The sequence below is a fragment of the Danaus plexippus genome, chromosome 2 (genome assembly GCF_018135715.1).
Source record: "Danaus plexippus chromosome 2, MEX_DaPlex, whole genome shotgun sequence".
NCBI classification, from domain to species: Eukaryota; Metazoa; Arthropoda; class Insecta; order Lepidoptera; family Nymphalidae; genus Danaus; species Danaus plexippus.
The window spans coordinates 1,587,354-1,612,205 of NC_083537.1; the positions used below are offsets into that span (position 1 = coordinate 1,587,354).

General features: G+C 32.1%; 1 protein-coding gene across 2 annotated transcripts; it reads left to right on the forward strand.

Annotated features, from left to right (window-relative positions):
• Positions 1-775: 775 nt before the first annotated feature.
• On the forward strand, positions 776-23,248 carry LOC116779332 (zinc finger protein chinmo). Of its 2 annotated transcripts, none has more exons than XM_061529416.1 (7): positions 776-1,113; positions 8,536-8,683; positions 17,488-17,711; positions 17,928-18,256; positions 18,336-18,541; positions 18,662-18,874; positions 18,966-23,248. In XM_061529416.1, the coding sequence occupies exons 1-7, from the start codon at positions 1,105-1,107 to the stop codon at positions 19,184-19,186; spliced, it is 1,350 nt and encodes a 449-aa protein (XP_061385400.1). In that variant the 5' UTR covers positions 776-1,104; the 3' UTR covers positions 19,187-23,248. The 2 variants fall into 2 exon arrangements, with proteins under 2 accessions (XP_061385400.1, XP_061385404.1); XM_061529420.1 differs by having other exon boundaries at positions 778-1,113; positions 18,680-18,874.
• Positions 23,249-24,852: the final 1,604 nt, after the last annotated feature.

Consider the following 24,852-nt stretch of genomic DNA (forward strand, 5'->3'; position numbering starts at 1 on the left):
GTATATTTTTTCCTTTCTTCTACTTTTAAAATATAGCTTTGTTTACAGACTGATAATACGTTTCGTATCTATGTGTCTGAAAAAATGAAAAGAGTTGTCTTTATGTTACAACGATTAAGGAAGTAATATACAAAATCAAGGTCATTTAATTTTATTGTCTGTGTTCGGCTCGAATGCTGCATCATTGTTATTTGAGTCAATCGATTTGATACAATTATTATGTCATTGCAATGAATCTTCACGTTATTTGCTTTTGATTTATGTGTTTTTTTAATTTTTTGTATAAAAATTTTAACAGTTTAATTTAACCCCCGTTTAACGAGTTTAGTCGGAAGTGTTCTTAAAAATGGAACGCGACCAATATCGCATTTTTGAAACGACTTGCCAAGCTTTTCGTCACGAACCATACTAACCATAAATCTTTATTTCTATTAATAAAGAACGTGATTTTCCGCCTTCATATTTTTATTTTCTTAATATATAACATGTATTGTTAGAACACATGAAGTAATTTTTTTTTATCGAGATTATATGTCAACTTGAGCTGAAATAGTAGAAATTAGAAGAACCTTGAGACAACGTAAATCACGGAAAAACTACAAATGCGATACATGCGTGTGCAGAATCGGCTGCACCGCCATCGACGCCCGTGAGGGGCGCCGCTCTAGCCATCTTTTTTCATTTTGCGTGCGTCTTTTTTTGGCAGCGCGCGTTAACCTTGGATTTTTTCATAGCGAAGCGCTGCACGTACGCGCACAACTCGCGAGTTTCGTATAGTCGTAGAGCGTCCCCCACTCGGCGCGTCCGAATTTTCTGCATTCGGACGGTGTGAGGAGTTTTCGGCGGTCGCATTCGCGAGCGAGGCTCCTGGCGGTTAGGAGCAACGCGGCCATACTTGAGACACTGCGCACAGCGCACAACGGCGATCGGCGCCAGCGCGCGTTGCAATATGCGGAAGTGAGCATGGACATCTCCAGCACGGTGCTAGTGTTACGACAGTGTATGCACATTTAGTGATACAAACTATGATATTTGTGCATAGCTCGATTAGAGCACTTATGGTTTTGGTTTAAATAATCACAAGGACTGTGGAATTTGTCATACATGGAATCGAGGAAAGTATTGTTATTTTAATATAAGTACAATTATTCAAATTATTGATTCAAATCTGATTTAGGCTCAGGATCGTACACTTCGATTTTGAAACTTTGACAAATTTGTTTGAACACTTTAAAGTATATGATAAATATTAAGTAAAGTGAAGGATACAGCAGATTACGTCTTAAATTGTTAGACTCAAAGGATACTTTTGCATAGTTCAATCTAACCTTCTTGGTTTTGTATACACGTGCTGTCGTTTTTGGGGCTATTGAACTTGATAATAAGACAACCGTATTTCCTCTTTTTTATACACTTATATTGCATCACTAAAGTTTTTGCAATATCTACGGGACCGGTTCCAAAATTTTCATTCTATCAGCGTCGTTCGTCGTCCGCTGTTAGCTCAATGAATTAATTTCAACGACAATCGATTGAGGTCCTGCGGATTCGTAAAACATGATTTTAATAAATTCACCGAGAAATCAAGTTTAGCAACGTTCGGTAATAATTATGGACGTGAATAGACCGCGCAAGTAGGTAAGCCCGGAACCGCTCCGTGGTACGAAAACTGGTCTGGCGACGCATTGACATTTGCATAGAAACTGTCAATGTGGCCCTGTGGACTATTAGCACCTACTGCGGTCGCAGTCGCCACGGACTGGCGACAGTGAGCTACGACATAACAGAACTACTAAACTACTCTCACGCACTGCGCACTGCCGGTTCCATATCACAATGTACTAACCTCAGTTTAGGGTCACTGTAATTGAGACGGCATGAATGATGTAGTATCATGTTAATTCTGTAGTGCATTTTATGTCAACGTAGAGTGAATATTTATTTCAATATGATGCTAAATAGTAATTCATAATTTCTAGAAAATACTACGTTTTAGAACACCTGGAGCGGAGAGTTGTTATTAGTTATTAAAAAGCAAATATACTATATGTCTGGTAGGAAGAAGCGCAGGCGAGTAGGTATGAAGGTCGCGTACAATTTATAGCTCCTACAATTTTTCTGAAGTACCAATTGCGTTCGCGACTACTGAATATGAACCAATAAGCGATGAGCTGGTGACACTGGTTCGAAACGCATTCATAAACTCTTTTATTTATTGTATAATGAATTGTGCGTAGTACCATTAGTTAAGTAAGTTTTTTGTTTGTAGATATTACAATTTTATGCCACGTCTTCAACTATGTATGTAATTACATTTAATTCAGTTAAGATATTATGTATATCATTTGAATGGATAAAACATATTGATTTGTAATAAATAAACAAAAATAAGGATATTGGTATGTTTTGCAGAATGTTTTTTAAATAACAATTATTATTTTGATATGTGATGAATGTGGTCATAGTTTGACGATTATTATAATCTTATCTTTAACTTTTCCTGTATATTTTTATTTCCTAAAATAAAAATCAGAGAAGCATAACAAACAACGTGCAAAAACAAACCAATAGGCATTAATTTTTGTTCATATTTACACTAAACATATAATTGTTCAGTAGCTTTCGCTAGTAACAAATATTTAAATCTTTTACTTGTAATGTAGAGTTTCTAGATAGGCATATAGATTTTTCAAACTTAGTAAAATTTTCTGCTCCTCTGGGAACAATCGGGTGGCAGGGGAGGTGAAGATGTGGGAGGGGAGGGGTTTGCAAGGACAGCCCTGAGGGCCTTCGAGGAGCGACAAATTCGTAATTCTAAGGTCTTATAAAATTCAACCTAAGCGATATGCGTTGGAGTGAACAATTATCTAATTCAATCATTAATTTTTTTAATTACGCTATAAATATTTTCAATGAAATATTTTATATGAAAATGTTGCATATTTTTCAGTTACTATATTGAAATTCTAAAAATATTTCAAATGAACTAGTAGTAGACCTTTTGTTATTATGCCGTGTTGGTCATATTGTTTGTCTCCTACATGTATGAAAGGGACTCTTTGTTAAGACTTACGCGCCTAGGGTCATAAATGGCTTTCATTTAAAGCTTTCAAAATGGCATAGGAAAACGGGTTTAGTCTCAGTGGCACATTGTTTGGATTTATTAAATTGTTTGCGGCATCGTAACAATTTTAGTAAACTGTTCAATTGAGAAAGGAAAAATAGAAGTGTTTATTTTACCTACATTTATTGTTAAATAAATTTTATTATAATAAGAAGATTTAAAACCTTTAATATATTTTCAGGACTTAATAGAGTTCTTCGAATGTATTTTATAATTTTTTTATTTATTTTGTGTACCTTACGAGATTTCATTAAAATGACTTAAAATAGGTTTAAAAGAAACATTTGAATACTGAAAGTGGTTCGTGGTTCCATTTCACTCTTAACGGTGTTTTTAGTCAATGAAATTTCTTTTTCTAGATAACGAAGTTTAAAATATGTAGGGTAGTACAAACACGTTTCAAATTGGGCCAAGGACAAACTAATTGTGTACATTAAAAGTATGGCATAAGTCCCAGACAGATATAATATTCCCGTAACATAGGTAAAAGGACGACAAGGGAGAAGGTTATTCAATTTAAAAAGAAAAGCTGAAACTATAGGGACAGATGATTAAATAAATAAAATATTGTCATCCAAATTGTAAAAGGTCTTGTCACATTGATTTTTCTTAATTGAATTTACGAAAATATCTTTAGAGTTTTTAATTGGATGGTATTTATGAATTTGTAATGAAGATTTTCAATACATTATTTTTCAAATGATATGTAAATATAAAAAAGTTTTAAACCTACCTATTGACTAGTGTCTAGTTATCGATAAACAAAATTATATAATATTTACGTCACTAATGTTGTTATTTTGAAACTTTTGTTTTTGACTCCTCTTTATTTTTCAAACATAAAGTTCAGTTGGTAGATTCATTGTAAGTGCCAAATTCTGTTTCCTCAGCAGACCGTGATGAGCTTATACCTGATACTTAATAAAGAGACCGGATAAGCTGGAGGTATTTGTTTATAAAAGGACAAAGGGATTTATTAAAACAAAACTAAATAGTCAACAATTTTAATATCAATATCGTATTTGCAATCCTCCAACATTTCCGTTGACATTAGCTTCTTTGTGAGATAAATATAATTCATGAGGCCTGCAGTCTGCATCAAAGTGAAAGGCGTTGATACTGCACGTCGCGCATGCTTTGTGCGTTCTGTACGATGGTTTAGGCGCGGCTGTCATATTTTCTCACGGTTGGCTGAATTACACGTGACTTAAAATTTAAGATATTATCATTGGGTTTTTGATTATTTGGTTACTGCCTACATGGTTAAGTATACTCATGTTTTAATTTTATAACGGGAGAGTGTGATTAGTTATCTATTTAATAACTTATTCGAAGTCAATTGTTTTTTACTTTGATATGTAAGTTTTAAACGACTATTTGTTTTTCTCGTATGTATAACCTACTTCAAAATTTTATCACGAAATTTATCATTGATTACAAATAAAAATACAGATATAAATCTCTCCCTTCAATATTTTCCGTTCTATATTCGAGGTAGTAACAGGGATTTTCTGTAAACCTGATAAAAATATTTAAAAATGACTTCTTCATTAGCTATCTTATTATGCATGGTATTCGGTGGTCATAGATTGTGTTTTAAAACGTACTGGTGTTCGTACGCATTGCAACAACATGCAACTTTCTATTTGGACGATCCCCCTCTCCCTCCTCGCTGGAAAAGCTGCAAACTAATAGAAAGTTTATGGACTTTTTAAAGTTATTTCCATATAATATTTCTATTATACTTTCTCAGCTATACCTAAATTGTAGGTAGTCTAAGCTGAAACCTAAATTTACTATAACTATATAACGCTAAGGTAAACTATTCTTACATAGTAACATCAATCTCAATTTTTATAATTTATCTTTAATATTTGGGCTATTGTCTAAAGATGGGTTCATGATTTTAAATAAGGTAATAACTGCATTAGAGACGCGTTCGAAATTTAGAAAACGGGTCTGCATACGTTTCGACATAGCTTGCGTAATGCTACTACGCCCTTAGAGAGCCGTGGAAGGTAACGTAGTAAGGAAGCCAGCTATTTCCTACAAAGATTGTCGATAATATATTTAAAGGTGGGGAGACTTTGCGATTGATTAAAAATTGGATATGAAAAGGTAAAGTGTGTTCGATAATTTTATTACAAGTCTTTATTGTTACCGAGGAATATAATATAGATATGAATTTTGTATCACCGGCATATTTTTATATAAAGGGAATTTAAAAAATTTCCAGTAAACAAGTGGAAGTTTTTACTCAAAATTTTTTTGCTTGTAAAAAAATATTGGTATGAATTTAATAATGGCTAAACATTCGGATAATCGCGAAATAAACCGTTCTTACATCATAACATCGTTGTAAAGTTATGAAGTTGTAAAATTATCTTACCGCTTTCGCTCTCTTAATTAATATTTTTGACATTCTATCCCAATACATTTTTATGAAGATCGATGTGTTTTTCACTGAAACAGTCTATATCAGTGATAATTATGTCTATAAACATGATGTTCAATAGCATGACTTATATCTTTGGACAATGTTACTGTTCCTGACTGTACAATTTTAATGGCATTGCTATGAATTCAATCTCATTCCACAATCATTTCCGCCTAACGGCATCACGATTGTTACATCGACAGTGCATTTTTATAAGTATGTTGTTGGAAGGTAGTTGGATAAAAATCAATTTCACGATAAGCTATATAAATTATGTTTTAGTAGATTTTGTCGAGATATTATTAGGTATTTTAGGTAACTGACAGTTATAGTAAAAATCATATAGGTCAGAAATTTCTGTAATATTACAAGTTTAAATTGAATTGTTTATCGTATTTTTGAGTGCGTTGTTAAGTTTGGCAGCATCAAGCGAAATCAAGACGAACAATTTAATTTTGCTACTTAGCGTTCTTGGTTAGCGTCTATTATAAAAACCACTTGAAGTAGTATAAAAAATATTTCTGAAATAATGATTTATATTATGTTATGGATAAGAAAATATATCACGACTTTAACGAGCCTCGCGTGTCATGAAAGCTTAACATTGCTTTATGAAAAGGAATTAGATTGTGAGTGTACTTTTAGTTTACGATTCAAGGCCGAAGTTCGAACGAGTTACTTTTTGTGTACAGTATATGTCATTGTTACTGTTCTCCTACGGATTTAGCTGTTGCTAAGTCTTTATCTTTCAAGAGAAATGTGATAGTAGGACCTGCCGTTTAAACTGTGGAAATTAATCTTGTACACAAATTACGATATTTAATTCAAACAGGTGATTATTCTGTAGAAGTTTGAGCATTGATTAACGCAATCAATACTCGTTCCCATGTCAACTTTCACATGCAATTTGATACGTTTGCGTAAACAATCACGACATCCAAAGCGCTATCTCATCCCGATGTGACGTTATGGTGGGGGGAATGGCATAGGTCTTTGTGATGTCACTCTTCACAGTCGGCCTTTGTAAAAGATAATTATCAAAATATTACAGTATGTAATAGATGAATACAGAAGTGTAACGTAAATTATTGCTATAGAGTAAATTGTAGAATAGTAGAGCGTGTGGATATTCTGATTATTTGATTTTGTTTATATTATTATTTACGTTTTACGTATAGATTCTGTAAAACAATATTTAAAACAAACATCCTTCTTTTAATATCTATATAAGATTTTGTTTTGAATTATTTATAATATATGATAACTATTGAATTTTGAATTAAAATCATACAACTAAGTTGCATTATAAGATAATAAATACTGTAAAAAGATGAATGAAAATTAAAACTAAATATATCCATAATGTATTTTTCCGGCGGGTTATAAGCCACGGTCTTATTCGACAACAGTAAATCTTTGATGACGCATACAGCACTTATCACGATATTGTGACACAAAAAAATGGGTCGACTGCATGACGCAAAGAATAATGAATCGGGCAATGCATCTGTTCTAATTTAAAAAATTTCTTTTTAATGCTTCACTATCTTAGTTCTATCATTTCATATATATAAAACAGCTTTAAAGCGCTGAATAAATTGCTATATTCGTAACATGTTTTATCTTCAACGCAATGTTATGTAAATTTTAAACGTAAAATCAATTTCTCACACATATCTCGTATGCGAATTCCAAGTGTAACATATCTAAACCCAAAGTTTTCCCACTTACACATCTATAAAATTTGAATAGGGAACGGTGATGATTTTCGCGGTTCGTGGAGCGTGTTAACCCAAATAAAGAGCGGACATTGGCATATCTTGATGCGGATATTGTTTTTCTATTCTGAATCTGATTTTCCCTGGGATTTTATTCCATACACTGTTAGAATCGATAGCTTGAAACTAGAATTAATGCATTAAATTAAAACTATATCAGTTATATGTATTTGTTATGAAGTATACCTTGGATTTAACCTATATTCAGAAATATTAAAATCAAGGCTCAAAAGGCAATAAAGCGACGTCATATTCTATAGCACTAGTTATATATCTACATTATTATTCTATGACGCTCTGGCGAGTGGTCGTTGCCGGCACTTTGCGCAACTCGGTGCAATCCCCCCTTTCCCCCCACGCTAGTACGCTTGCGCGTGTGCTGCATTCCGGAACCGGGTCGTAGCCGAAATTCCTCTAACGCCAGCTTAAATTGGACTCCCCCCTGAACGTTTAACAAATAGGCATAATAAGCCGCAACGGTTCTACAAAAACTGGTAGGGTATACGTGCACGCATGCAAATGTACAGTTAGGCTGTAGCGGAGTGCTGGGAATCAAATCGATACCGTATCGAGTGCGCTCGTGCTGACATTTCGGCAAAATGGTTCGAAATTATATAGACCGGTCAGCTTTACGGTGTTCTCGAAAGAGGTAAATCTTTATTATAATCATTACCTTTAATATTGATGTTACGCTCGATTTTGTACGCTTCCTTTAGCTTGCTGAAAATTACTTTCAATCTTTCATGTTTTAGTGACAATTGTCCTTAAAAAATTATATACTTTTACTAATTTTTGTGACGAAGTTCATGTATACAGCTGTGTTGTTATGATGTAGTTTAACTTGATTCCGATAAATAATTCCTTTTTCCCTAATTTCAAATCGATTTCCTTAAAATATCTGCCAAGTATTGTCCTATTTAATTGTTACTGCCTCAAAACACTACGTGGGAACTATCAGCTGCTCCTTGTATTAAAAATTTAAGCTCCTATCCGGGTCAGTTTATAGTGAAATTTGTATCAGAAACGAATGTGTTAAAAGGTAATAATGGTGATTAAAATATTCACTACGTTTCAAAAACCAAACAATATTAAAAATAAATGAAACTTTATATGAGTATTTCTCTTAATATGTGTGTAAATATAAAAAATAAAAGATAGTATAAATTGTATTTACTAATTTAATTTATTACCATAACAGGGCAGGTATACGAGGCGGCCCGGGCATGGACTCCCAACAGCAGCAGTACTGCCTGAAATGGAACAGCTTCGGCTCCAACCTGGCCACCTCGTTCGCGAACCTCTGGAACTCAGAGAGCCTCGCAGACGTGACTCTCTATTGCGAAGGTAATTCAACCTTATCCCTAAACATTAAGGTTCACTTTCGTGAGCTCGTCGCTCAGATAAATCAATAATTCGTATGCATTAAACGTGATTGGAGTTACAAGTTATAATTATAGGCAATTTATAGGCCTCCACTCCGTTATAACCTTGTAAACTGAATATATGAAAATAATTTTAATATGAATATAAATATTTAAACTAAGTATTACTTAAAATTTATTTAGTATAGCTGAAACTTATTTCAATAATTTAAATAAGATATTTATATTTTTATATTATTAGTTGTGAATAGAGAATCATATATAAATATTTACATAAGTATATGCAAATATGATTTATATGAAGTGATATACCTCAGAGAGGAGATCTGTAAAGATGATTGACTACGTATGTCTGCTACACTTATTATTTTATTATAAGGGTTGCTTATTTCGTTGTTCTTGAATAAATAAGAAGAGGGTTGATTTGACCTGTTGCTGTTTTTTTTATTTCTATTAATTATTGTATCTGTTGTTGAAAGTGTAGTTTTAAAAATACGTATAGTTACAAAGAAAAACCTTTGATAGTTACAAAGTTTAATTCTCAATTAAATAATAATCGGTGTTTTAAAAGATTTTTATCCGGTTTTCATTTCTTTAAGCCGCTCTGTTTTTGTTATCTGTTACATTAGTTTTGTTTTAGTAATCACAGTTTAATGATAACAGCCATGAATGTTTTTATATCAATGAGACATTATCACATGAATATTCTTCGGGTCATTTCAATAGAAAAAACTCAATTTCGGATATATATGATTATAAGTATCGATTTTTTCTAAAAGAAAGTGAGGATGACGTATTTAGTTCAAGGGTTAATCAGATCCTTGGAATGCGGTGGCCAGGTAGAAACAAGTTGGTCGTTTCCTCTTTTAAATCTATTAATAAAAAATAGTTGTTGATGACAAATTCTTATTTAATATTTCTTTTTTATTTTGACCTTTCGCGACTCGATTTAAAATATTTATCAACGTTATAGGCGATTTGACTATCTTAGGAGCATTGTCGAGGTCAAACACACAGCAATAGATTTAGCAAACAAGTGTGAATAGCACCATGTGTAAATTGATGGAAGTGGCTTGAATTTGGTTCTTTGACTTCTTTCATAATGTTATAAATAGAAAAGGTTATAAAAGTTTTATATTTGAATGCAGCAAAAAATTTTACGTTGCAAAAACTAATTAAGAATTCGTATTAATTTTATTCTACATTTAAAGTATAATTGTATTAATATTTACCTATATCGTTTTAAAGATAGGGGCGAATAGCAAAACAGTCTTATATGTACATACACACAACTTCCTTATTTGGATTTTCCAGTTCGGGTAATAGGGTTCTGATGACAAACATAGAAATTTTCCAACATTTCGACCTCGCTATCTACAGCGATACGAACAATAAATATGATATCACGATTTAAAAGCATTAATGAGATTGTAGCATTTTTTATGAATTATTATAAAATGCACATTCGATAACGCAAGTGTAATGAACTCTATAGTTACACGTGCCATTTTTTTACGCATTTGCAGAAACGTTATCTTATCAGCTCGAGAATTGCCAAAAAAAAACAAATGACGGTTGCACTTTATTATCTAAACGAAAATACCGTATCTACGCCGTCGTACAAAAACATTATGACTTAATAACTTTGGGAAATGCGTTGTATATAATGACAAAGGAAAAAAGTATTTTTTCTATAAGTGGTATATTTTTTATAAAAAAGTGTGCCCTTGATTATGAATCATTATATTTTGAGGCAAATTGTGGTGGTTAAATAGAATTTCATTATTATTATTATTTTATATAAGCAATTGAAAATAATTGATCATTAATTTGCATAAAATCACTGGAATGTAACCTTATATAGTAATACATGCTTTAATTTTAATAGGTTACCAAAATACTGCATCTACAATCTATAATTACTTCGCAGTGAATAATTGCTTCGCCCCCAATGTATTTATTGATTGCATGATAGGTGAATCGCATGCGCTCTGCGCCTAAATCTATAACATCTAGGTTACGACCCGGCCATATTGAACAGGAGGTAGCTTTTGATGTAATAATTACTGTTTGTAGTAAAATCATCCGTATAGAAGTAGGATATTAATAATTTTCAATAAAAATTTTATTAAGCTGGTTCATAGAGACAATATTTTCAGTCCATTAAAATTTTAATTAAATTTTCTATGTATAAATAGTTTTTGGATTTCAGAAATTATATAATGTTGTAAGACGAAACGAACCTGTCGCAGCTTCAAGAACTTAAAACCATTAAAACAATGGCTTATAATAGGTTCGTGTGATTCAGTCTATATCTTGAAGGAATTAAGAGAATTAGGAAAAAAGTACGCGTTTCTTAAGCCTTTAAAAATACGGCACAGTACCTGAACGGTATAATTATAAGAAATGTAAGATAAATAAATATTCTAAGTTATTAACTTTCCGTTTTTTGGTAGCATCTGATTGTTACTCGTTGGGTATAATGGTTATCGATTTGGTCTAAGCATCTTGTTCCTAATAAGGGGTTTGTTGAAGATTCGTATCACCAGCCAGGCTCGATCTCATTTAATGCATGGCTGGCTTTCACCGTCACTCGGTTACCAACTCGACTTTTCCTCTGATTTTCCTGCCTTATCATTTATTTATTATTTTGTTGTTTATTTATTCCAAATAGTTATTTTATTAGCCTCAAATAATTATTTGCTCCTATTGAAACCTTCGTAGGGAGGCCTTTAAATTGTACACAAACGCATTGGCGCCGGTATTATCGACCCAGCTATATGTGTCGCGTTCCCACCCAGCAGACACGTCACTATGATACTACACTACCCTTGTTCTGTCGACGCAAACAATACTTTCGGTTGTGCATTTTCGTTTAACGACCTGGAAACTCCTAACTTATGTAAAAATATATGAATCTTATATTCTATTTTAAAATATTCAAAAATAAAATTTAATGAAAACGGTTATTTTTTCAGTGTTACTTGTTTTTTAAAGTTCTTAATATGGTAAAGGATTTTTAGGAGTGAAAAAATTTACCTTCCTCATTAATATTACACAATTTAGTTTTTCTATTAGCCGTTAGTATGGCTTCATTTATCGATCTTATTCTTTACGTAATTTAAAGTGTTGAATATTTCCTGGACATATTTAGTATTTTTTTCAATACTACTATAGTACTATACCTATCAATCTATTGAATTTCCGAAAAATACTCTAAGATAGCTAAGCGTACGTGCGTATCACAGATAATGCATTATCAATCATATCTGATACCACGTAAGATAACGTTTACGTTTTTTCTGACTGTACGAGAATCGACTTATTTCTGAAGGATTTTCATGCAATGTCGATTTGAACCTTATTAAATAAAATACTATAATTAATATATGTTTGTACAAATAATTAAAAATAATACTTATAATTTTCTATGATAATATTAAATATAAGTGTTTATAATTTGTACAATCATTAATTCGGTATCTTTGTTGTTTAAGCTTTCAAAAGATAAGACTATTACTTTTGAATAACTGATAGAAAAATACGAGTTAATAGTTGATCCTTGTCTTTACATGTTCACAACTAATAAATATAAAAGAATGTATTCGTCACAAGCCAAACTAAATATAACTACAGTTATAAATAATTTCCATAGAAATTTATCCTTATATGGTTCATTGAAACATGTACATATATATTTAGTCTAAATGTAATAATTTTAACGTTGAGTAGTTTCTGTTTCCAGTACAAATCAAGGTGTTTGAGTCTTATGGGGAGGTAGGGTGGTTTTACCGCAACCCCTCGCGCTATATTTAAGTGCATTATATGTAAAACATAACCGCCCAAAATGTGTAGTTGTGCATTTGGGACCTAATCTAACCCCCTGGGGGTGCCACTATTCGTTGGGGTGTGTTAAAGGGTTGAATTCGTGTTCTTTGAAGTGATGCTCGTATGTGAACTTGCTCGTGCGGAAGCCTGAAAGGGATGTTTGGTTGTAGAGTAATTTAAATATGCTAATCAATATAAGGCTGAAAGTTATCTGATTATTCAATAAGAGTATAGAAAATTTAACACAATTTCATCTTTGTTCTATTACAAACTTCACAATGAGGCATAAAAAATAGCTGAAAAATTATCCAAGTAGTTTTTTAATAAAACGCAGAGAACGGGCTCTATAACAGCACAAATACGGCGCTCGTTGCACATTAACCGACATTACGATTTCACGCACGTACGGACCGAAAATCCGAAACGGTTCACCTAGTTTTTCAGCGCCCCCTCCCCGCTTCGTGCAAGATTGATTTTCTCCCGCATTTCGCTTGCACTTTCGTCGGGGGTGTATCGCTGTCTCGTCTTCGCCTCCACCACCCCGACCTTGAATTGGGGGCACACAAACGTCTCGAATAGGGTTAGCGACGGGCTGCAAAATTTTTTTCTTTGAATTTCCTTTTTTTCTCTATATACCATGTTCTTTATAAATCAGACTCTATTCAATGTTCATGTTTTCAGTTTAGGAAAAACATTTTGTGATATTTTTTTTTTTATAATTATTTGATAATAATTTTAATAATAAAACTATTACTACGACGTGAATAGAAAAAATGGGCATACTAAGTTTGAGACTTTCGCCTGTAATGATTACGAATATAAATGACCTTATAGTTAGAACTTGATATCCGTGTTTTAATATTATACTTTGAAGATAATGATATGATAATAATATGAGTTTCAATTTTAAGTAATGTCCAACTACGTTAAGATATTTCATTATAAATTAAAAACTAAAGTCGTGCCAGTAACATCAGCCCTAGTAGCTGCGGTTGTGTGGGTGCTTGGAAACGGGGTTAGTCGAATCCCCCCGCTTTCACTTGCATCCTGTTTCCACACGTACAACAAATTTTCAAGAGAGGGGTTTTGTTCTACTTCCTGCAGGTTTTACAGAATGTTGTGTTAAATGAAATAACCTTTCCTTTTGTTAGGGAATTTTTGTTATAATGACGGACTACGTTTTCTACAGTCCTATTGGGAACTTAATTAAGAAATTTTTAAAACAAACTTTCAACTATGTACCACATTTTATAATAAATTATTTGATTGTTTATAATTTTTAGACTAATGTAATTAATTAACCAATATTAATATAATGGACGCGTTAGTTTTTTCATTTCGTTCATCTGTGATGTCAGCTTTAAATCAATAACGGTAAGCGCCGTTTAAAATTTATGTTTTTAATGTCAATATCCTTGAATGACTTTGTAAAAAAAAATGTTAATTAACTTAATGCGACTTTTCAAACACTCTTAATAAGATTAAAACATCCTTAGACAGTAATTAGATACGATATTCCTATTTCTTATTTTAGATTCGGAGTTTAAACTATAATGAATTATTTATATTCATACAACAGGAATGTTACCTACATAATAAAGTGTAGTAAATTCTGCTTAGCGAATTGTAGTTACTAAAGAGTACCAAATTTCTAGTCGCTACCATCTCGATAGAGCCGACATTCCTAAACTTTGTTAGACTCAATCTATTTTTTTACTTTTTACTTGTATTTGTTCTATGTGAGTTTCTTTTCCACCTATATGATTGAAATCGAATGAAATAAGTTTTTTTATTTTTATTTTAAGGCTTCATATATGTAGTACTTAGGTACGTGATTTTTAGATTTTTTTTATCAAAGTATCAGGAGAGGAACTTTATACTTAACATAAAATTGTAACAGAAACGATAATTTTGACTGAATACACGTGTCACGGTATAAATATTGAGTAATATATGAATTAGCATTACAATCGTTGTACTTGGCGCCACTTACGCATGAATATGACAAGGTTAGATCATATAATTTCGGATACAAATATTTAATTCATCAATAGGGATTCATCTTTCCGATAATTTTTTTTTAATATTTTTGTTTGAATTAAAAGTTCATTTTATAAACAACACGAATAAAATAAGTAATTCAATCTCACTAATGACTAAATTTCTTTCTTACCACTGTATTTGTCTGAATTTAAATAGTAATAAATTAATTGAAGTTAAAAATACGGATTAAAAAAAAAAATGCACTTAGGACATCTAACAATGAAAAACAAACCCACTTAGAACATCTCCTAAGTTTGAACATCAAATACAGGTTAAAAGATTTCGTTTCCATTATATAAATATCCCAAAAAGCGGTTCGCTAGATAAGCATTAGTAGGTCTCAGAATGGGGCCAATGTCGGTGTTGCAAGCTGCGCCAGCGCCGACCAATGTCGGGCGGCCATTTCCTCGTTACCCTGGCCCGCGACCCGTTCCCCCCGCAGGCCGGCACTCAACTATCAGCGCATTAACTGGCTCTACTGCAGATGTTGCAGTGATTTCCTTCATTATGTTCAACATATTTTGCTCTCATTTCATCTTCTCAACTGTGGTGGGCCCTTTGTGTCTTAGATTTAGAAAATATATAATTTTACTATATTTGAAGAAAATAGTTGGTATATATATCTAGTGTAAGCCAAGTTTTTGAAATGCTACACGAAATGCGCATAAAACCTATTAAGTAATACCATACATTGATTAATATAGAAGCAAGTCCTTGAAACCATTTTGTGATTTCAATCTCAAACTATAAAACATAGTATTCTAGGCCTAGGTCAATTATTGTTCCATGTTGTAAACCTGACCTTTGTTCAAGAATGAACATGCATTAAAATTAAAATATATTAATGACACACTTTGTTACAATTTAATAGTACATTTTCTCCTTATACTTTAAAATTTATTCAAATCATTGTGTATTGCTTTAAGTTTGATCTGTTTTGCACAGTTTACAAAATAAGATCTTCAGTTTAGGTATTTTAGTATTGTAAGTGGGACGATTATAAATGAGATTAATATTCACAGAAGCATCTTTTTACAATCGTACTTTCACGAGCGAGATCATATAAATTTACATTACATCCCTATAATAAAATGGGTGAGAAAAATTACGTTGTGCTGAAAATGTTACTTCAAGTTTTCAGACCACTTTTAATTTTTCACGAAATTTTCTTAATTGCCATTTTACAGTAAATTTCCAAAAGAAAACCTTTTCGATTAAATTTTAAGATTGAAAGGTATTTATTATTAGAAGCTATTAGGTATTTATTATTATAGTAAAATGAAATAGTTCGAAAAAGACTCACATATATTAATTAATAAACTTATTGCTACGAAAAATATATATTATATATTTTTATATATAAACAAATATTTATACTACGTAATATTATATCACCATATTTTTTTAATCACATTCTTCTTTAAGGTTAGAAAGATAAAATTTTCCACTTGATTTTGTTTTACGGTCAACTTGGTTTTCAACACGTGATTGAAGGACTAACATTTATTGTCATAACATATTTCTGCGCCTTCTAAATAATTCAACGGTACAAAGTTACATAAAATAAATCCAAATTACCTAAACATCTCATTAAGGAAGTTACAAGGTAAAGGCAATGCCAAGGTAACGCAACTCGATATAAAAAAGACGTAGAATAGTCAAGTGCATCATTGATAAAAATTTTTTTAATGTAACATATTAGTCATCACAATACACTAAGGTTTTTTGTTCTCTGTATAGAAAAAAGGGTTAATAAAATTGGTATTAATAATATTAGGACCGCGGTGACATAAAGATTTTCTAAATCAAAACAAATAATCACTTTGTACTAAAGAACAAAGAAATGTAATTACTTACAACTGTAAAGGGAGAGAGTGGTTTAATCTATAAAGTAAAAACTTCTGGACTCCCAGTCAAAGCTAGGATCACGATAATTTGAAACAAACAAAGGTCTAGTTGCTTTTAGCAGCTTTGCCGAAAAAAATATCTTTTAAGTACAAATGCAAATTTTATTCAAGAATTTCTTTAATAACAACGAGTCAATAAATTCTATGAAGTTACATAATTCAAAAATATTATATTGATAGTTATAGATTAAAATACATGTAAGTTATGTAGATATATCCTTATCGCTATAAACATTACGATGGTCTTATTTTTTTGACACTTCAGAAAAATGTTAAAATTGTTGTATCAAATAGTAAAAAAGATCACATAAAATAAAAGGCGATGCAAAAAGAATAAGCAACTTGAGCTGCCCGTATATGTAACTAAATTAAAAGACTACCTATAATAATTATAAGTATAAGTTTAACTTATTTAAATAAAAAATAAATCATTTATCTGTTTGATATATGTACGTTGCACGTTGCCTATTATTGCCACGCTTTAAATTTTCGCCACACACTGCCTAAATAAGTGACGGCAAATTCAAGGTCAGCTATATTATGTACCTTGGTGTGACGTAACAAGCCAGATGTAGGCGCTCTTATTACTCATAGTTGCCGGTCGCCATGTTTAAAGGACTACTTACTTTATTAATTGGCACTTCCAAGGGCTACTGCTGCAGGTGCCACATGAATAAGTTGATTCATATTAGTCAAAATTTTGTTTCTATAATATGAAATTACTATAGTAATGGTAATTTGGTATGTATTGAGTATTTAACAAAACATCTTAAAGTTTTTTGTGGCTTGTTGTCATCGTTAATGATCTCACTTCGGTGAATTGATACCTTAACCGGTGGTCATCTGAGTCTGTACATTTCCTTAACTATCCATTACCCACTGTGTAGGCAGAAATATATTTTATTTTTCTTTTGTTTTTGTTTAACTAGAGATGTTATGAATAAATTTAATATTATGTGTATTGATTAATGTCTATATAAATTTCCAGGTCGTCAGTTTAAAGCACATAAAGTTATCCTGGCAGCATGCAGCAAACACTTCCAGGAGTTATTCGACACTGCACCGCCAAGTCATGCTGGCGCCTGCTATGTATTTCTCGAAGCTACCACCGCAGACAACATGCAAGCACTCCTCGAGTTCATGTACAAGGGAGAAGTCCATGTCAGTCAAGACGCTCTCTCCAGCTTCTTGAAAAGTGGAGAGAACTTACAGGTAAATTGATAATAAATAAAAAGAATTTCATTTGTAGTTTAAGAAAGTTAAATTTAAAAATAATATAAAAAAAAATTGATTTAAAAGAAAATCATTTCAGGTATTGCAACTTGTTAGTTAAAATACTAGAAATTTTAATCTCGGAACCGAAATTTTTATACACGAAATTAATATTTTGTAGGAAATGTCATTGTTTAAGAAAATTTTAATCTTTAGGTTAAAGGTTTATCTATGGAGATGTCCCAAGATGCTTGGGTGAAACAACAAACTCAGCAATCATCTGAACGTCATCAGACTCGCATCAAGACAAGCCCAGTATCTGGTTCAGGGAACTGTGACATTCAGGACGCAGCTCCCCCTCAGACTCACGGAGCTACTTTTGCACCAATTGGCATGCCTCAATATGGCATGAATCTACATAACAGTAGCGGTAGTATGAGTCGCTATGCTCCACCAGCTCACGTGCCCATACATTCGTCTACACACCGTAGACCACCGCCACCAAAACCATCACCGTCTCAAAGTCCACATGCTAGGAATTACAGGTATTATTTTTGTGATATTTAAGTTATATCGTACTTTTTGGAGAATAAACGATATTTAAAAAAATATTAAAATTTACAGACAGAGTTCATCATCTTCTCATTGCGGCAGTGTCGCTGATGAGCCCGACACTCGTTCATCACCAGGCGCTGGCGCTAGATTTGAAGAGACTCCTCCGGACTGTACTTCTAGTCTTGCTAACCCTGTGAAGAACAACGGATATGAACGAGCTGCTTCTGTAAACGATGAAATGATTGAACGCCTCTCAAATGATCAAGGAGCTGAAGGTAAAAAAAGTTCAATGCTTAATTAAAAAAAAAACTGAATAGTGCTTTTGCTACCATATGATTTATCATAACATTTTAAATAATTCACAACCATTTCTCATTACAATTCAATTTCTATAGGATCGCGTCATATTTCAGATTTGCGGGTTAAAAATGAAAATGATTACCATGCTAGCAGTTATAACAATTCACCACCGCCCGCTATTCCGATACCGACCAGCAACTACCACGAGAAGCCACATGAGACCTCTCCAGTACCACCTAAACCTAGCCCCGACATATGGCCCGCGAAACTGATTACGAGCAAATCCGGTGGAATTGCTACTGCTGATGGTAACACTAAAATATATTGACCAATTTATATATTACTTATATCAATTTTTTTTTATTCAGATAAACTTATCATGCTTTTTAAATGTTTCAGGTAAAAAATTAAAGTGTCCATACTGCGAGCGATTATATGGATATGAGACAAATTTGCGCGCTCACATCCGACAGCGGCATCAGGGGATCCGCGTGCCATGCCCTCATTGCACGCGCACATTTACGCGCAACAACACCGTGCGCCGCCACATTGCACGGGAGCACCGTCACCAGGTCACTCCTCATCTACCACAAGGCCCTCTCCCAAATCACACGCAGTAAATCTGCCCTTTATTTTTTTAAATATATCAACCGATCTACCTCTGCTATTTCCGACTAGCACGGGCTATCTACTGAGTTTCTATTGACTTTCTACATCAACCTGCAGATAGTCAATAGGCGCTTCGTGTATCTTTATGATTGCCTGTGTTGTCACTTTACTCTTGTAACTTTCGTACAATATATTATTACCTCGTTGATGCATATTATGTAACAGTGTCTACCTCAAAATTGATCTTAAGAATTTTTTAAGATTTTGGAATTTTGCGATTATTGTTACTTAATTTAATTTTTTTCCGTGTGACTTCGAATGGTTGCTCAGTGCTCGTCTCTGTTTGGTACCGTGTTTTAAACATTTTGTACCTTTACTGCACCCTCAACTTTACGTATCTTAATTTAACTGTGAGATATAGTTACCTTTTGTAGACGATTTATTTGAGCTCTCGATCGATTAAACATAGCTTGTATTGTATTAACTGAGCTAGGAAATCTTAGAATTGATGTTGAGACTGATGGTCATAGGCTTAGTGTATGTAAATAATAGGAGAATATTCGCCTTGGCCTAGGTTGAGACACGCGTTTGACGTTGCATGGTGGCAAAATTGTTTTGTACAATTAATATTATTCACTCTTATTCAATATTCACTATAACAATAGACTGTTTAACTGGTTTTAGTTATATAATTTGAACACATCTGTGATACAATAGGACAGGCTCTGTATATTATTTTAGTTTTTGCCACTTTGTAATTTTAAGAACAAAATACATGGAAGTTTAAACCGCTAAACATCGTACGCAGTTTTGTACTGTACAGTGAAATGTTTTTATTTTGTACAAAGTACAATTTGCCCTAGGTACATAAGTAGGTAGGTAAAACGTGTTAAAAAAATGCATGCAAGGTTGGAGGCATGAATGTGTTTACAATTCACTACCGTCGTTTGTTCCAGGCTCGCCAGCGGAAGTTACTATTGAGACCAAATTATTATATGTTTTTACGCGATGGTGTCGATTTTAACATTCCGTTTATTGTGTTTTTCGTCGTAGTGTGTTTAGATAAAGGCCACTTATTACTTTTGTATACCTAGTCATTTCAAGTGCAACCAGTTGAGATTTAAAGAATAATTATTTAATAAATATAAGAGAGAGCGATGATGTCATTGTATTATAATTGTTGTGTTAACGTCGTCGTCTCTCAATACCTTATTGAAGAATATACGTAATAATTAGATTCCGATATGCAATTTTAAGTTGTTCTTTAACTCAAAGCAAATGGGACAGTGCCAAATAACCTCAATGTTAAGTTCACATCTATAATTTATTTTATTTTTGTTAAGTGTGAATGTAGCCACTGTGTGTTTTATTCCTGATATTTAGGAATGAGTTGCATTCATATTTATTATATTTATATTTTAGTGTACATTAAATTTTATTTTTTTATGATTAACGCTATACAAAGGCTCAGTGATTCTTTTTATTAAAACGTTAGTTTCTGTATTATCAAAGATATGTTATACCTCATTTTTACTTGATCGTATTTAATTGATACAAATGTGCAGTCCTCCTAGTGTCGGTAACGATAAAACTGTTTAAGAATTATTTAATCTTTATAGCTAAATATATATTCACTTATTCTTAAGCTTGCTAAAATATTACAACACAATAGTTAACATTCAAATTTGGTTTTGAACAGTAAGTTGTAACAATGATATAGAGCGATTTTAACATATTTTACTAAAAAATACTTTTTTCAATAGGTTTCATATTATGGAATGTTTAACTTTTGGAATATTGTGAAAGAAAAGATTATAAAAGTATATGATTGTGGCCTGGAAATTATAATGATTTTTAAAACTGGTAATTGCAATTTCACTTTCGTTTATGGTGGAGATTGATTTTTATTATTATAAAACAGTGAAAATACCTTAAAGAAGGAACAAAAGGTGTTCAACAGAGAAGGTCATACATTAGAACCGTTTGAGGTTTCAATGTCTTTAATATTTTCCACTTATTGCGTCTGACTGGCTAACCGTCTTGACAAAGTGTTGGTATTCACACGAGTGGGGTTATAACGGGATACGATTAAAAATATTTTGTTGTTTTTTAACGTTTATTATAATTATTATTATGTTACATATTTTTGGCATTCTTAATTTAGGTACTATTGTTAGTAAGTGTTTTGCTACTTCAATTATAAATTGTTAAAATTATTTTACTATATTTGGAAACATAAGTAGGAAGATCGACATTAAGTAGCTATTCAGTTTTATTGTTTCTTTTCCAATGAATTTAAAATTCATAAATGTGATTTTTTTTGACATTTAATGTTTATTTGTGATACATAGAAGGGAATAGCATTAATGCATCACGTTTTAAGTTTTTTTTTTTATGATTTTGAAGCAATTATTTTTTAATTAAGAGGTATAAAAGGATTCTCTGAACATTTGACACTAAGGGATCGCCATTAAGATATATTTTCGGTCTATATTCTTAAGGTACAAATTAAATATCACAATATTATAAGTCAATTTAAAAATCATGGCGACAACAATCTGTCGCAATTTTGTTCATAAAACCCATTTGTTTAAAATGTTGTGTACTAGCTGTGGAATAATTAAAATCATGTCTAAATTAAGTTTGCATTGTTAAAATTAATGTAAAAGGACAAGTTACTCGAAGTCCCTTATAGAGTTAATGTTGAATTGATGAGATAAGATTTCACACTAAGTCGATGTTTCGCAGTCCCTTGACCTCGGTCGATCTCTCTCGCTTTTGTCGTCGTAACTCTGTTTAATGAATGTGCAAAATTGTATAGTTTGATGATATTGAATAATTATGTTCTATATCTAATATTACGGGATAAGGGATTTTTGAAGATGAACGTTCTGATAAGATCGGTTTGAGCAAGTGAATAGGAAAAAAAAGTGTCGAGAAAGATGTCGTTTAGTAATGATCACTCTCTTATAGTGATGTAACGCTTCACACTGCGTTCTAATTATTTCGCTGGCTCAAAACTGCATTTACGACTTCTTAAATACTTTATTTTATTATTTCTGTTTGGGCTCATTGTCTTTAAGATTCTTTTATATTTTTAATATACTGTATAAGTTTTCTTTATGTAAATAAATCGCGATATGTCGTGATGGTAAAGCCAAAGATTGTTACGGGTACGGTGACCCTCTGCCGTCACACGGGCGTCCGCGGCCACCCCACATTCGAGTTTGAATATTTGGAGATTTCGCTGGACGAGCCTCATCGGTATTTCAAATAAGGTTCGCTCGAATGTGGAGCACCGCACCGCTCTTTAGTATGTAAGGTAATCTACCTCGAGGAATATAACTTAGTTATAAGTAAGTTTTTAAATAGATTTTTATATGAAGGTATAATGTAATCTAGTTTTTAAGAGAAAATAAAAAGATAAAAAAAATATATTAAAGTACAAATCTACTACCTCAGGATTCAAGTATGTCACTCGGAATTCTATGACTTTCGTGCAAGTATTAAATTAACGTATATATAATGCAGATTATTTAGGTCATGGAGATATTTATGATGTTTTGGACTGAACGTTTTGCGGAACAATTTTATGTATTGCGAATGGGTGTTATTACATTTGGAGTTCAGTTGTTTTAATCAAAACTTTATTATGGTACACGTTAATTGAATCTCTGCGAGGTAGTTAGTGCTATCGACTCAGTTAAACGCTCAAGTGAATATCGTATATGCGAGCTCTATTCAAGGTTACCTCTATGCTGAGTTGATGGATCTAATGTATGTTAAGTAAGTACGTGTTAATTAGGCTAGTTATTAATAATCTCATTGATGTTCTACCTCATGTTATAACACAATAAGCGAGAGATCGGTCCCGAGTCATTCAGGGTAATCTAATTGTACCTTCTTCACTCTCAGGAGTATAAAACATTTTTTTTTTCATAATTTTATTATTATTACTTTTTTTCCCCAGTTATTTCATGTGTTGCATAGATGTTACTATGTTTTAAGAAGATGAAAAATGAGAACTTATTGTTTGTTAGGTTTCTGCAAATTAAAAAATTGTAACAAAAATATTATTTTCTTTTCGTTTTGTTTTTTTTTTCTTTCCTTTTTTTACCTTTTTTCATTTATCGACAAGTTACACCCGTCCATCGTTTTTAACATTTATTGTAATTTTAGGTCATCATTTAAGATTCGGCGTTCTTAATCTAGTGTCACTAGTGTACTTTAAGTTGTATTTGACGTTCTTTTGTATTTTAAGAGTGCACATGTCTCACGAGCGTCATGATTATTGAAAGTAACCTTTAATTATAGATGTTCTCTCGTTTAAATTAGGAATAATTCGATGTAAGATTATAATAAAGCATCGATCTGTTGAATGGAAACTTATTCACATAGAACTAATACGCTGGGCTAAATTTTTTTTTTTTTTTGGTTGGTTTTCATTATTTTTTAATACTTAAAAATTTATGACATAAGACATCTTCGATTTGTAAATAAATATTAAATAACCTTCAATATATCTCACGTAGGTTGTTGAAAATTAAGTTGATATGCGTTCTACACGTGTAATATACATTAAATTGTCTTCTTAAATCTTAAAAAAAAAAAAATGTGAATGTCCCTAGAATTGTGTTGTTTTTTTTATTACGTGTAATTATAATAATTTCGCAATTTCATGTATAGAGATCGTGTCAGTATGTTGAATTATCTTGATGTCACTTTATAATCTTAATGTCTGTTCGTGTGTTGTTCAAATTATAGCTGAAATACTAATGAGCACCGTAATTTCTATAAAAACTAAAGTACAAATTCAAGTCTTATAGTTACTCTCAGTACAAATATAATTTAAAATTATCGGATTTTATGTAAATGTTGCCAAAGGTATATATTTTGGAGCATCCGCTGATCTTATTTAACATAGATTTATCTGAATAGAGTACAAATATAATTTTTATGACAAATATGTACGGCAGCCCGCCATGTTGGATTGGATTTGACGGTTGATACATTAACTATTCAGTAAATTTTTTGGGGTTTCGTAGAGTGTGTAGGTATTGATGCTGTGTTTAGTGGGCAACTACGATTAGTGTATGTATAAATGTATCGTCAGATAAGTACGGAACCTCAAATAAATTCGATGTCTATTTCCTTTTGTATAAATATGTATCAAAATTATTTGTTTAGTCGGATAGAGCATCGCGAAGAGCGAGGGTATACGTACTCGCCTGAGTACAGGACTAGAATGATAATATCGATTGTAAGATGTAATGTAAACCATCGTGGTTGTAAAACTAAGTAGGATTTTGTACGTAGCTAACTAATGATTGCTTAGTAAGTGAACTAATTGGTCGGTGGTATTTGTCTATAAAGGGAAAGTGATTGTCTGTGATTTTTTTTAAGCGACTTTTTTATATATATGGAAAAAAAAAATATTAAAATTCCTTAACAGTAAGAATAGCACTACTTGTGATTTTACATTAGATATTTTATTAGTTGACTTCATTTTTTTGTACAATACTGTAGTTTAATGTAGGAGAGTGTAGTAATGGTGTGAAAAGCGGGTTGAGTGTACATACATAAAATGATAGATTATGTACAATTCATTATTGGCATTTGGCGGCGTATCAAATTTGACAATTGGTATGACCATGTGGCGCTTGGAGTCGCGCGCAGA